This window comes from Cyprinodon variegatus, unplaced genomic scaffold (genome assembly GCF_000732505.1).
Source record: "Cyprinodon variegatus isolate N-32 unplaced genomic scaffold, C_variegatus-1.0 Scaffold493, whole genome shotgun sequence".
In the NCBI taxonomy this organism is placed as follows: domain Eukaryota; kingdom Metazoa; phylum Chordata; class Actinopteri; order Cyprinodontiformes; family Cyprinodontidae; genus Cyprinodon; species Cyprinodon variegatus.
Window position 1 is genome coordinate 607,885 of NW_015150946.1, and position 11,976 is coordinate 619,860.

Consider the following 11,976-nt stretch of genomic DNA (forward strand, 5'->3'; position numbering starts at 1 on the left):
ATTATATGATGAAACAAAAGTCTGTTTAAAACCACAAAACAAGCTTAAATTGGAGAGAACCAGAATCTCAGTTTTTCTGACATGGTTTCAACACCTTTAGTGGTGTTGAAGCTGGTGGCTCCGCTAAACCGATTTGTAGTTGGATTTGAAGAATTTGAAGGCCGATCCTTCTAATCCAGTTCCAAGTCAGATGCTAAGTCCCCCCTCCCCGTCTTTCTCCCTGTCATTAAAATCTGTTTTGGGTTTGGCTGTTTGAATCATGATTGTTGTGTGACTGCTTGTGTTTTTGGAACAAGTACCAAGTAAGACTTCTATCACTTGGGAAATGAATCCGCAAAGTTCCTGCTCTGTTCAGGGATGACTCTTCTTTTTCAACAAAGATGTTTTCCTTCACCCTTCTTTTAAAACACCTGTTCTTAGTCCTAAATCTGAACATCTGTTTAAATCCAACTTTTTAGAACACTGATACACCATTGTACCAGAAAGATGTTAATTACCCACCACCATAGTTCTACAGTTGTCCACAAGTTACCTAGATGTAGCAGTTCTTTCTGTGTCTGGACTCTAAGTGTTGTATATATAAGGGTGGACCATATCCTCTCAAGCAAATTAAGGGGCTTAGCTTGAAGATTTTGTATTTGCCTTCATATTGTTGTGTATTAGTTGAACTTCTGTTTAAGAGATCCATGGAAAAAGTTGCAATAATAAACAGCCTATCAACACATTTGATAAGGTAAATAATGTTGTACCTGCAATAAAAAAAAATAAAAAAAATCAAGAATAATCATATTACTTTATGACATGCTACGCCATGCAGACCCCCTGTATGCACCCAGGAAGATTTACTCACCTCAGCTTACTCTATGCTTAAGGTGGCAAACTCTGCAGAGGAGTTGGCCTTATTTTCTGACTATTTAAGCTGTTAGTTTTAATACCTGGGGGCACTTATAGTATCTTTAGTCTGAGACTGTTTTCATCAATAAGTTTTTGATAAAATAATAATTAGAAAATTATGTCACAACAAAAGGTACTAACCCTGTCATGACACAATGACATTGTACGTCTTCCCTCTTCATCCCAATACAATGCATCATCACCAACATTTATTTTATAGTTTTTCATGCCACAAATCTGCATCTGCTGCAATAAATTGGGATAAAATGAACTAAAAAAAACACCAAAATTCTGAAATATATTCAATACAGACAAAACGTCCACAAAGAATATGGGTAAAAAGACCTAAATAAAAGTACAAAGCTGTCCGAGAATTTAGTGGCCACAATTGATTACATTTCATCAGTTATAATGTTTTAGATTTTTTTTTCTGTGATACCTTACATTTACATTTTTTTTTAAAACTGTTTGCGTCAATGTTAAGACACGTGTAAAGTGAATAGACCAGCAAAAATGTTATACAACACAGAGGGGAAGAAAGAAACGATGATGTTTCCTGTTCAAAGAGGGAGCAATGTGACAGAAAGTGAAGAGAAAGTCAAGGTGTTTCCTACAAAGACAGACTTGATGAGAATTATTAGACGCAGAGTTTGTGACAGAGTGTCTCCATGCAAGGACACGCAGTATGACAATGAAGGAGAGAGATGAAAAAACGAAGGGAGACGGGCTTAAGAAGAAAGATAGGCGTGCAATACTAACCTTGAGGCAAGACTGGGTAGCGCAGCAGACAACGTGGCATCGTAAAGATAAAAGAAAGACAGAGAGAAGGAAAAGAGAAAGGTGAGAGAGGGGAAAGAAGGGTTGAGTTCTGGGTTAGCTGGCTTGATCAATCTTCAAAGAACAGGAAAGACAGAAGAGCTGCTAGAGAAACATAATTAACCAAAGGGAGACAGCTGACAGACATTTATGCAGGGAGACGGACATGACAGGGCAGACAGACACCAAGATCACCTCTTGCTCTGCTTTGTAAATGAATGTTAAATAATAAGAGTCATGCTTTCCTCAACTCATTCCCTCACCAATAAAGCTCCCTTAAATCAGCCAATCAAAGCATGAGATGGTCCAAGTTCATTATTATCATTTCTTGAATGGATTAGCCCAGTAACCAAACTTCCCACACTGACAGCATGCACTCCGTGGATCTGCACTCAGCACTAAATTTCATGCAACTTTCAAAGTATACAAAAATACAAAGAAAAAAAAAAGGACTTTCCCAGTCTCCACAAAATGGTTCACATGCTAAAGTTGGCACAGCCCTAATCCCAACATAGTTTTATAGTCTAGAACATGCTAATGACAAAGTGTAAGAGACAAATTTGTCCATAAAAGAACAATACAGCTATAAAATCTGTGAATTTCTCATTAGTTGGGTTTATAGGCACAAATCTCTCCCAACCCTGTCAGGTTTTCTTACATCTCCACCCATTAATAAATGACATTCTTACTGTTTTTCTTCCTCTACCACCTTCCTTTCACTTCCCCTGCTGCTCTCCCTCTCTCTGTTTTCCACTCGTCCTTCCAAATCCTTTATTTTGGCCATCGGGGCAGATTTTCAGCTCCATTTCCCCTCAGTGTGAAGTCACTTTAGAATGCTCCAATTACCATCCCAGTTCCTGAAATAAATAATCTGGTACCTGTACAGCTGGATTTACACGAGGGGAGAAAGGCCTGATTTCTACTCCTGTTGCTCTCTTGTTTAAACTACAGCTGAACTTTTTACTCAACATATTCCCGTGATTAAATCACAGCACTGAGTCTACCATTTAATGTAAATATAAGTGCAGTTGTTCTGAAAAGGCCTCAGAGGTTTATTGGAGAACATATGTGAACAAGTAACATCCTGGAGCACACCATACAGGTCATAGATAAAGTTGAGGATATGTTCCAGCCAGGATTTGACTATAAAACAATATCACAAGATTTTAACATCTTACTGAGCACCCTAAAGGTCAATAGTAACTGGAGAAGCAGCAGCGATCCGGGATTCACATGAGAGATTTTGAAAAGAAAATTCCCCACAATGACACATGGTAATGGAAGCATCATGCTATGGGGAAGCTTTTCTTCAGCTAAGATGATGATGCTGCTCATGATGACATTGGAGAGGAATGGAGATCGTTTAGTTAAATCTAGTCCAGAACTAATTTCAATATAGAGTATATTGCAGGACTAATAATTTAATTTTAAGACTCTCCCATTTAATCTGACCCTGAGCAAGACCCTTAACCCCACAATGCTCCCCGGGTGCCGCACAATGGCAGCCCACTGCTTCCCAAGGGGATGGGTTAAATGCAGAGATGTAATTTCCCTCTGGGATTATTAGAGTATAAAAAAACACCCTGATCCCATAAATAGCCTATAGCTGGAATTGCAGTTAAAGCTGATTCAACAAATAATGTCTCACAAAGGCTGAATAAATAAAACAATTTTTTCCATTAAACTATTAATTTTGTGTTTTAACCCTTAAATCCAAATAAAATCCATCCCTGACATACGAAGAGTTGAAAGGTATGAAAACTTTTGTTTGAGTTTTCTTTTTAAGTAAATACAGTTTGCCAAAATACATCAATCTTAATGTTTGATGTGGCAAACCAAATACAAATGGTAGCATATAATAATAGCTAAAAAAAGAATATAGTTTTTATTAATTTTCTGTATTTTCCCAGTCTGGATCTGAATTCCTTTCATTTTTAAACTAATTCTAACCTTGAAATCGGAAAAAGCTATATTTTTCCAGACTTGTTAATCCTGAAGCCTTTTCTGGATGTTGTAGATTGCATAATTTTATCTAATCTATCATAATCTATCATAATTTTATCTAATGACATCTAGATTATTTTAGCTACAGGATTAGGCAGCGGAGGCAGAAATAAAAACTACTTTTTTTAAAGGCAGTTTCTTGTAGGTTAAACAAACTATATTTTCAAAAACTTTTAATAAATCTGTCTGTTAAATTAGAGGGTGTTGAAATTGTCACAATAGTTTTTGATTCTGGATGACTCCCATACACAGCAAATTATACTTCCCAGGGACTAAGCAGGGGGCTTAAACTCACTGATTAAATTCACTTTAGTTAGACAAACACAATTGTTTTCAGAGAATTGCCTTTTCCTCAGTCCCAATCTGCAGAATAAACCCACAGCACTTCTAAAAGTACTAAAAAAAAAGTGAATTAAATCAGAGTGTGTCTGCCTTCTTTTATTCTTTGAAAGTTTGCTGCCCCAAGGTTTGCTGTAGTCTTTTGTTGGAACAAAAAAAAAAAAGCTCAAAACAACCAGCATGTTTATCAGTCGATATCTATAATTATTAAATATTTTTTGTTTTACTCATTGGAGGGAAAAAAAAGCTAGAACTTAAATTGCAATCCAAACCCTATTTAAACCTTTAAAAAGAGTTCAACCCTCCATTAACCGTGCTTAACTTGACGGCAAAGCTTTTCTCAGGTTATATTACCCAGAATGCAGTGCAGTTTTGTCAGAATTCAAATTATATAGTGACAATAATTCAAATGTCTATTGTGACATATATTGACATTGTTTTATTGCCTAGCCCTAGTAAGAGACATGTACAAGAGTTCGAACAGCATGCAGAGGAAACAGGCAGACGATCTGACAGATAAAGATAATTTAAAAGGTAAACATAAGGTTTTGTGGAAGACAGAGAGGTGAGTGATCCAAAATGAAATAGATAATTGAAAAGAGGTTAGAAACACATAATATTAGTTAACCTTTACATTCCTAATACAAGATAAAAAAAAAAAAAAAAGGTGAGTTAAAAGTTTAAAGTCAAGCATCCTCTGCTGAAAGTTAAGCAAAAGTGAAGCCAGAGAACAGAACCGCAAACTTAATAAAAAGAGTTGCATCATTGACAGGAACAGAGGCTCAGAGAGCGCCAGGCCGGGCAGCAACAGCAGCGCCTCATTTTACAAAGCTGTTTGGCTTGTCATGCCGCAGCAACAGACGACCCAAACTCTGCTAATGTGGAGTGTGTGTCAGCGTACAAGTGAGCACAATTTCTGGATTCCAGAGACGGAGCTGTCCAAATGTGCAATAAAGTGTGATTTGTGAGTAATGAGCCAATGCCACAACTCTTTGTTGGTGATTATTAGTGAGCATACGTACTCAGCCCGGCCCATGTGGAAAAGACAAATATGTCACCTTAAGCTTAAATTCTGAAAGTTTACACAACCAAAGATATTACTGCTGTTTTAACCTTGGTCGAGTCTACTGTTAATTGTGCAAAATGGAGCCAAATAAGGACCTTACAGGTACATTACCTACGGCTTGCAAAAATAGTTACATCCCTTAAATCTTTGCACATTTTGGCAATTTAATTTTTTATAGACAGGCAAAAATTTGTCTGCAGAGGTCACAACGCAAAGCTGGTAAAGACTTTACTTTGAAGAAAGGCTGAATACAAATGGACCTCCAACACACAAAACTAGGCATGCTTTGCTTTTTCACTGATGCATTTTGTTTTCTACATTAATAAAAAAAACACAGATGTGTGTGATTGTCATATGAGAAACCTTGTTAAAAATGATCAGCGCTTTTGCAAGGCTCTGTAGGATCCCAGCTTGTGGTTATGATACTTTAAACAGCATCCTGTTATCAAGCAGCAGCTTCTCAAGGACTTTTCCACATGGGTGGTTGTAATAATCGTGCCCTTATCGTGCAGTGGTCTCGAGTTAACCGAAAGGGGCCACCAGCCACTCACGTGCCCAAGTAGTCCCACACCAGCCCCCCCATTGGCTGCTGAGAGGCAGCCGGGGGAGGGGCCTGTTTTTGCGAGCGCCACAGATGAGAAGCTGAAGGATTTCTGAGATGTTATGAGTCATACAGGCAAACATAAACGCACTCATCCCAGTTCAAACATAAATGAGTGTAAGTTTGAACACACACGCATACATGAGGAAAAGAGTTGACATGTAAAGGAAAGCAGAAGAAGGGGAGGGGGAAAATAATACAGTGATAAATAACGTGTCATTTATACCAGAGAGTTCCATCAACTTCAGCATTATGTTGTTTAAAACTAAGCAGACGAGGAGCGAACGGAAATTAAAGTCGTTTTGTTTTAATTACTCAGTTTTTCCTTCTTACTTTTATGCTGAAATAAGAAGGAAAAAAATCAGGAAAGAGTTAGAAATGGTTGATTTTGTTTCCCTAACAAATCGAATTCTTCTCTCTCACCTCTCCAACTCATGGATCTTTTTCTCCTTGTCGTTCTTTTCATTCTCCATCTCCCTAAGGATCTCCAGAAGTCGCTCCACCTCCGACTGTGCCTTCCCAGCCTCCTCTCTGCACCGGGTCACTTCCTGCTCCAGGGACGAGATGCGTTCAGTAAGTTCAGTGTTGGCCTGGGACTCTGCCGCTGCACTTTGAGCCTGGAACAGAAAATTATTATTAAAAATAAACCAAGCATTGGCTTTCAAAATGAGCGGACCACCGTTTGATCAAAACAATACTCGACCCAGAATAAATGTGCTTGGCCCAATGTGAGAGCTGGGAGGTGAAACAGATACATCCTCAGGGGACTAATGGAGCCACAAAATTAAAACGCAGCTCTAAAGACACTTTATATTTGAACCTTCATATAAAGAAATTCCTATAGAGCTACAACTAATGATTATTTTGCAAATTGATTAATCTGTTGATTTTTTTTTTTGTTTTATTGATTAATAATCGGATAGCCAAAGGTTCCTTAAAAAATATTTTTTTACTAAATCAAACCAGGTGAAACTAAAACTTTTCCATTTAAGGATTTCTGGATAGAGCATATTGACAAAAAACTTTTTTTAAATCTTTTTTACAATTTTGGTATTACTGCCACTCAAGGTGGGTTGCTTTATCAGCTAAAAGCGCGTTTTAAAATCTATGTCTTCCAGTTAACAATTAATTGATTACTCAATTAATAAATGATTATTCAAAATTAATCAGATTAATTTTTCAGCCCTAAATTCCTTTATTTTGAACAATCTTAGATTCATACAAGCTGATGACCCTTAGCATGACGCAGCCTCTACCATGCTATTGGGAGAGGCCCTTCAAGTTAGAACCTAAACTCCTCCAAGTATACTTTTTGTCACTGATGCCACATATTTTATTTTTTGGATATCGGATGCTTCCTCCCCCCCTTTTCTCACTTCCAGTTTAATGTGAAAATTCCACCTCCACTGTTGGTGCAGTCAGAAGTCACCATGTTCTTGGTTCATTTCACATTCCCAGTTTTTTTCATGTTCGCTTATAAAAATGTGTTAATAAGCACATAAACACAGCTGAGGCTCAGGGTTGTGTAAATGTTTGACTGGGACGCGGTCATAAATCATCACATTTGCATGGGGAAAGTCTTCACTATGGTTCAGGAAAAGCAATTAAGTCATTCCGTTTATAGATTTAAAGTATATTGTTTAGCATTTTTTAGTGTCACTAAAGATATGCGAACGTGTATGCCAGTGCAAAGTTCTACTGCAGGCATTTCCTGATAGGTTAAAATCATCATGTCTTATGGTATATTAATTTATCTTCACATTTTAAAGCTGACCTACAGTAATTAGACATAATATATTATTGAAAAGTTAGGTAAATAAATAGGGATTGATTGATGCTAAATGATTCATTTTGTTACTAAAACATTTTTTTTTATGTCTCTTCATAGCCAATAACTGTAATTTAGTCTGAAATATTGTTCGTGTCTAGTTGAGCTAAGTTTAAACATCAAAGCTGAAGCTTCTTGTTTTTATTTTAATTGTCATGGACATCATATTTCTGAACTCCAAGGGGCAAATTACAGTCAATTCAAGTGGTTTTTATCTTTTTTTTTCTTTTTAACTCAGCTGTAATGATGGAACAAATTGGTTGCAGAAGAAAAAATAGATAAAAGAAAAATATAACAGGTTAAAACCAGCTTAGAGGTTAGAACAGCTGTGTGTTTTCCCAGAAGTAAATGTTGCTCTTGGGACAGATTGACGCGGAGTGTGTGTGTGCGTCTATGTGCGTGCGCCCTGGTCCCACAATACATAAACCCCTATTAGTTTTGGAAATGGACGGCAATTTTAACAGCTCCTTATGTGGAGAGGAAATGTTTGGGTGGCTCACGATATACGAGGAACTTGGTGAAGTAAAGAAATACGGCGGAAAGTCTCGCATCTTCCCTCCATCCATTGTGGGGAAAAGGAAAGAGACTAAAAATAAAGGCTGGCGAGGGGAAACGCTACAGATGCACAGACATGTTCGTACATATTCTTCTTTTCTCTGTTTCTCACATTTTTTCACATGTTAACACACACACAGCCAAACACACTCAGGGTGTCATGGTGGTGATGTCTTCCCGAGCCTGTGAAAATGACTGTAAGGCTGTCAGCAGGCTGTCACACATACACACACTTCTCTACTGTGAGGGAGAAGACATCTGATACACAAGCAAGCGCAAACACACACATACAAATGTATTTTCATTTCCCTCTCTTTCTATAAGACAAGGAAATATTAGGAATGAAAACATAACTATCTCCTTTCATCCACAGGCCAGAATCCACCAACCTTTTTGAGCTGGTTCTCCAGTTTGATGCACTCTTCCTTCTTCTGTTCCAGATTGATTTCTAGATTCTTCAGCCTGTTTTCCTTCTTTAGAGTTGAGGATGCAAGTGAGGAGGCCTTTTCTTTCAGATCCAACACCGAGGTCTAAAGGGAAATGATAACCAGGATGAAGAGAAACAGTAAAGAGGAACAAGATGAATCCAATTTTAATTTAGACTTCAACTTAGACAGCTTTTATTGTCATTTCGCATACACAGAGTGTAAACAAAACGAAATTCTGTTTTGTGCAGCTTTAAGAACATTTCCGTTCCATAAAGTGCAGCAGTGATCAAATGTAAACAGTGTGAGAGAAGAAAGAAAAAAAAAACTGTTGGAAAACCGCATCGATACAGAGGTGCAGAGCATTAAACATATATGGTGCAAACATACAGCAGTCAATCTAATAAAAGTTGTCTAAAGCTGGCCTAAAGTAATTAGTCATAAGTTATTAATGAAAAGGGAAATTAGGTAAATAAATAGGCACTTGATTGATGCTAAAAGATTCATTTTGTTAGAAAATCTTTTAGCAGAGAACATTTCCCTCCTTTTAATAATATCTTCTCAGAAAAATATACTGAAATTTGTTCCATAGTGGATGGATGAGCAAATGGATAGAATATTTGAAGTTAGAACCTTAGACCTCAATGCATTTTATTTATCTTTTATGTTCTAGACAGTCTTAGCTCATAAGTTCCAACTATACAGCAACTGAAAAGTGGATGGAAAACCATGTTATTTTAAAGTCTTGTATGAATAAATATCTCGAAAGATTGGTGTTCGTCATCATTATTCAGCCCTGCTGAGTAGACATTTTCTAAAACCACCGTTTGAAGCAACTACAGCTGCGAGTCCTTTAGAGTCTCTAGCTTTGTACATCAGGAGACTGAATCTTTCTGCCTATTTCTCTTTTTAAAAAAACAGTCCAGATGGTCTCCGTTGGATGGAGGGCGTCTGTGAACAGCTATTTCCAGTTCTTATCAGGGGTCTCATCTTGATTTGGATCTGGGCTTTGACAGGACATGAGTTTGCTTTGATATTAACCATTCTTTTGTAGCTTTGCTGTAGGTTAAGGTGGAGATACTGCTGGAAAACAGACCTTCAGCTTCTGTGCTTTACAGATTCATTTAGTTTTTTTTTCTCTGGATTTCTGTTAACCTGAAACCCCAACTCAACATTTTAAATTTAGATATCATGTGACCCGAGGCCCTTCTTTTGTCTCCTACATGGTACTTCTTTCTTTCAGCTTTGGGATCAGGTTTGTGGCCAAATGTGGTTCTCTTCAGCTCCTCAGGAGGCACCATGAGGCTTTCTTTTTATTAATGCTTTTTCACCAGGCATCTTTCCTTAGGAAAAGCTTGATATATTTTTTCCATCCAATTCCTGCTTTAAACATCTCGCCTGTCCAGCCAGGCCAACAATTCCCCCCTAACGACCCCCTTTCAGAGACATAGACCAGTATCAGGTATTGCAGGATAAAAAAAGAACACAAATACCCCCCATTTCTAAGGGGGGGACCCGTTCCATCCATCCATCAATCCATCTTCTTTACATGCTAAATCCCAAGTGAGGTCGCGAGGGGTGCGGGTGCCTATCTCCAGCTGTCTACGGGCGAGAGGCGGGGTTCACCCTAGACAGGTCGGCAGTCCATCGCAGGGCAACAGAGACAAACAGGACAAATTTAAGCACACACTCACACCTACATGTAAGGACAATTTAGAGAAGCCAATTAACAAAACAGTCATGTTTTTGGACTGTAGGAGGAAGCCGGAGTACCCGGAGAGAACCCATGCATGCTCAGGGAGAACATGCAAACTCCATGCAGAAGGACCCCGTGCCAGAAATCAAACCCAGAACCTTCTTGCTGCAAGGCAGCAGTGCTACCCCCTGCGCCACTGAGCAGCCCGGGGACCGTTCCTCAGGTTCAATTTGCATGTTTTCTAAGCCAAAATTAGGCCTTGTTTTGGGCCACTCTATAAAGCCTCGAACCCAATGCTAGTTCTGGCATTTTGAATTGAAAAGGTTTCCTGGATGGGAAGCGAAACATCTCCAAAGGTGGAAAAAAAGTCCAGTGGATTGTTTTTTAAATTTCTTTTGGAATAACTATAACCTGAATGACTGAAAATCTTCACCAGCATACTGCTTTCAACTTCTTTACAGCTTTACCCATCTCCATGTGTTCCTAGGTGATGTAGCTTCTTCACCAAAGTCATCTAAAATCTTAATTACATGTTTTGATTCTTTTGGTTAAAAGAGGTATGAATAGTTTTCCATGGCACTGCATGTAAACACATATCTGCCTCCCCTTTGTTCACATTTAAAGGCTGAAAGTATTTTAGCTTATAAAAACATCCCAACCTGCTTATTTCCTGGCAGCATCTTTCAACAGAAAGGTTCCTGAGGGAAACCTTTACTGGAACCTTTCTGATTATAATTTGCATGCTTTGTTTGTTGCTGGATGGATTTTTTCCAGGTGATCCAGTTTCCCGTCACGGCCTTCAGTTATGCATGCTAGGTTGATTAGTTTTTCTAAGTTGTGTGACGGTGCAAAGGTGGGTGGAATCTGCGACAAGAGGAGTTTGTCTTGCCCTTTTAGCCCAAAGTCTAGTGGTTTAACACGGATTTATCCTTTTTCCTTGTCTGGATGAAATACTTCCTCTGACCTGGCTCTTCTCACACTTTTAGGCTCAATCCTTCCATCTGTGAAAATCTCTCTCCCCTTCCCTTCTCGTCTTCTCTTTTGGTAGAGACAGTGAAACAGAAACCAACGGGACCAGAAGGAGAGATGCTCAGACGTGTAATTTCACCCATGACTGACCTTACCAACTTCAGACTTCAGATCATCATGTTTGACTGGGTTTTGGTCAGAGAAACCTTCCTGCTTACTCAGAGTATATTTAGGGTTGTGTATACACTGGTGTTGTCAGACAAACCTCACATCTGCGTTCGGCAGTGCAGAAAGGAATGCTTGTTCTCTTGGGAGACTCTGTGTATTTTTCAACACAAACGGACAGGTTTTATGATCCCACAATCACTAAAATTAGCCCAAAAAGAGGACTTTTCACAAAAAAATATCTCTCGTTAACTTTTAAAAGTCAAATTTTGATTGTGTGAACATTGCAAACGCATTTTGAGATCAAAAGTAGAATAAATGTGTCCTTTTACCACAGAGTTTCATGCTGCCAGTAGATTAACAGGACACGAGTTTCTCCTTTTATACCATCTTGTCGTAATTTAGCTCAGTACACCTAAGCTTTTTATCCATATTGATTCATTGATTGATAGATTGATAGACTTTATTGATACTGAAAAGGAGAAGGTGTCAAAAGGAGGAAAAGGTGCATGGGGTTTATACAGTATATACAATTCCTCCACATAAATATATATATAAGTCTCTTATTTAACAGGATTATTACACAGGGTGATTGAACAGGGTATTAAATGGGTATTT

The 11,976-nt window shown here is 38.2% G+C and overlaps 1 protein-coding gene across 11 annotated transcripts in view; it reads right to left on the minus strand.

Moving 5' to 3' along the window:
- Positions 1 to 11,976, minus strand: part of LOC107094597 (ELKS/Rab6-interacting/CAST family member 1-like) — a 123,357-nt gene that overhangs the window by 95,607 nt on the left and 15,774 nt on the right. For 6 of the 11 annotated variants that reach the window (XR_001481684.1, XR_001481683.1, XR_001481685.1 and 3 more), the window contains 3 exons: positions 8,493 to 8,633; positions 6,144 to 6,337; positions 1,654 to 1,665 (listed from right to left, as the gene is read on the minus strand). Coding sequence is in view for 7 of the 11 variants with exons in the window: in XM_015390315.1 (XP_015245801.1) it covers positions 1,654 to 1,665; positions 6,144 to 6,337; positions 8,493 to 8,633 (347 nt within the window). In the remaining 4 variants the exon portion in view is untranslated. The remainder of the gene's footprint in view (positions 1 to 1,653; positions 1,666 to 6,143; positions 6,338 to 8,492; positions 8,634 to 11,976) is intronic. The other 5 variants (XR_001481686.1, XM_015390316.1, XM_015390311.1 and 2 more) reach the window with 1 other exon arrangement.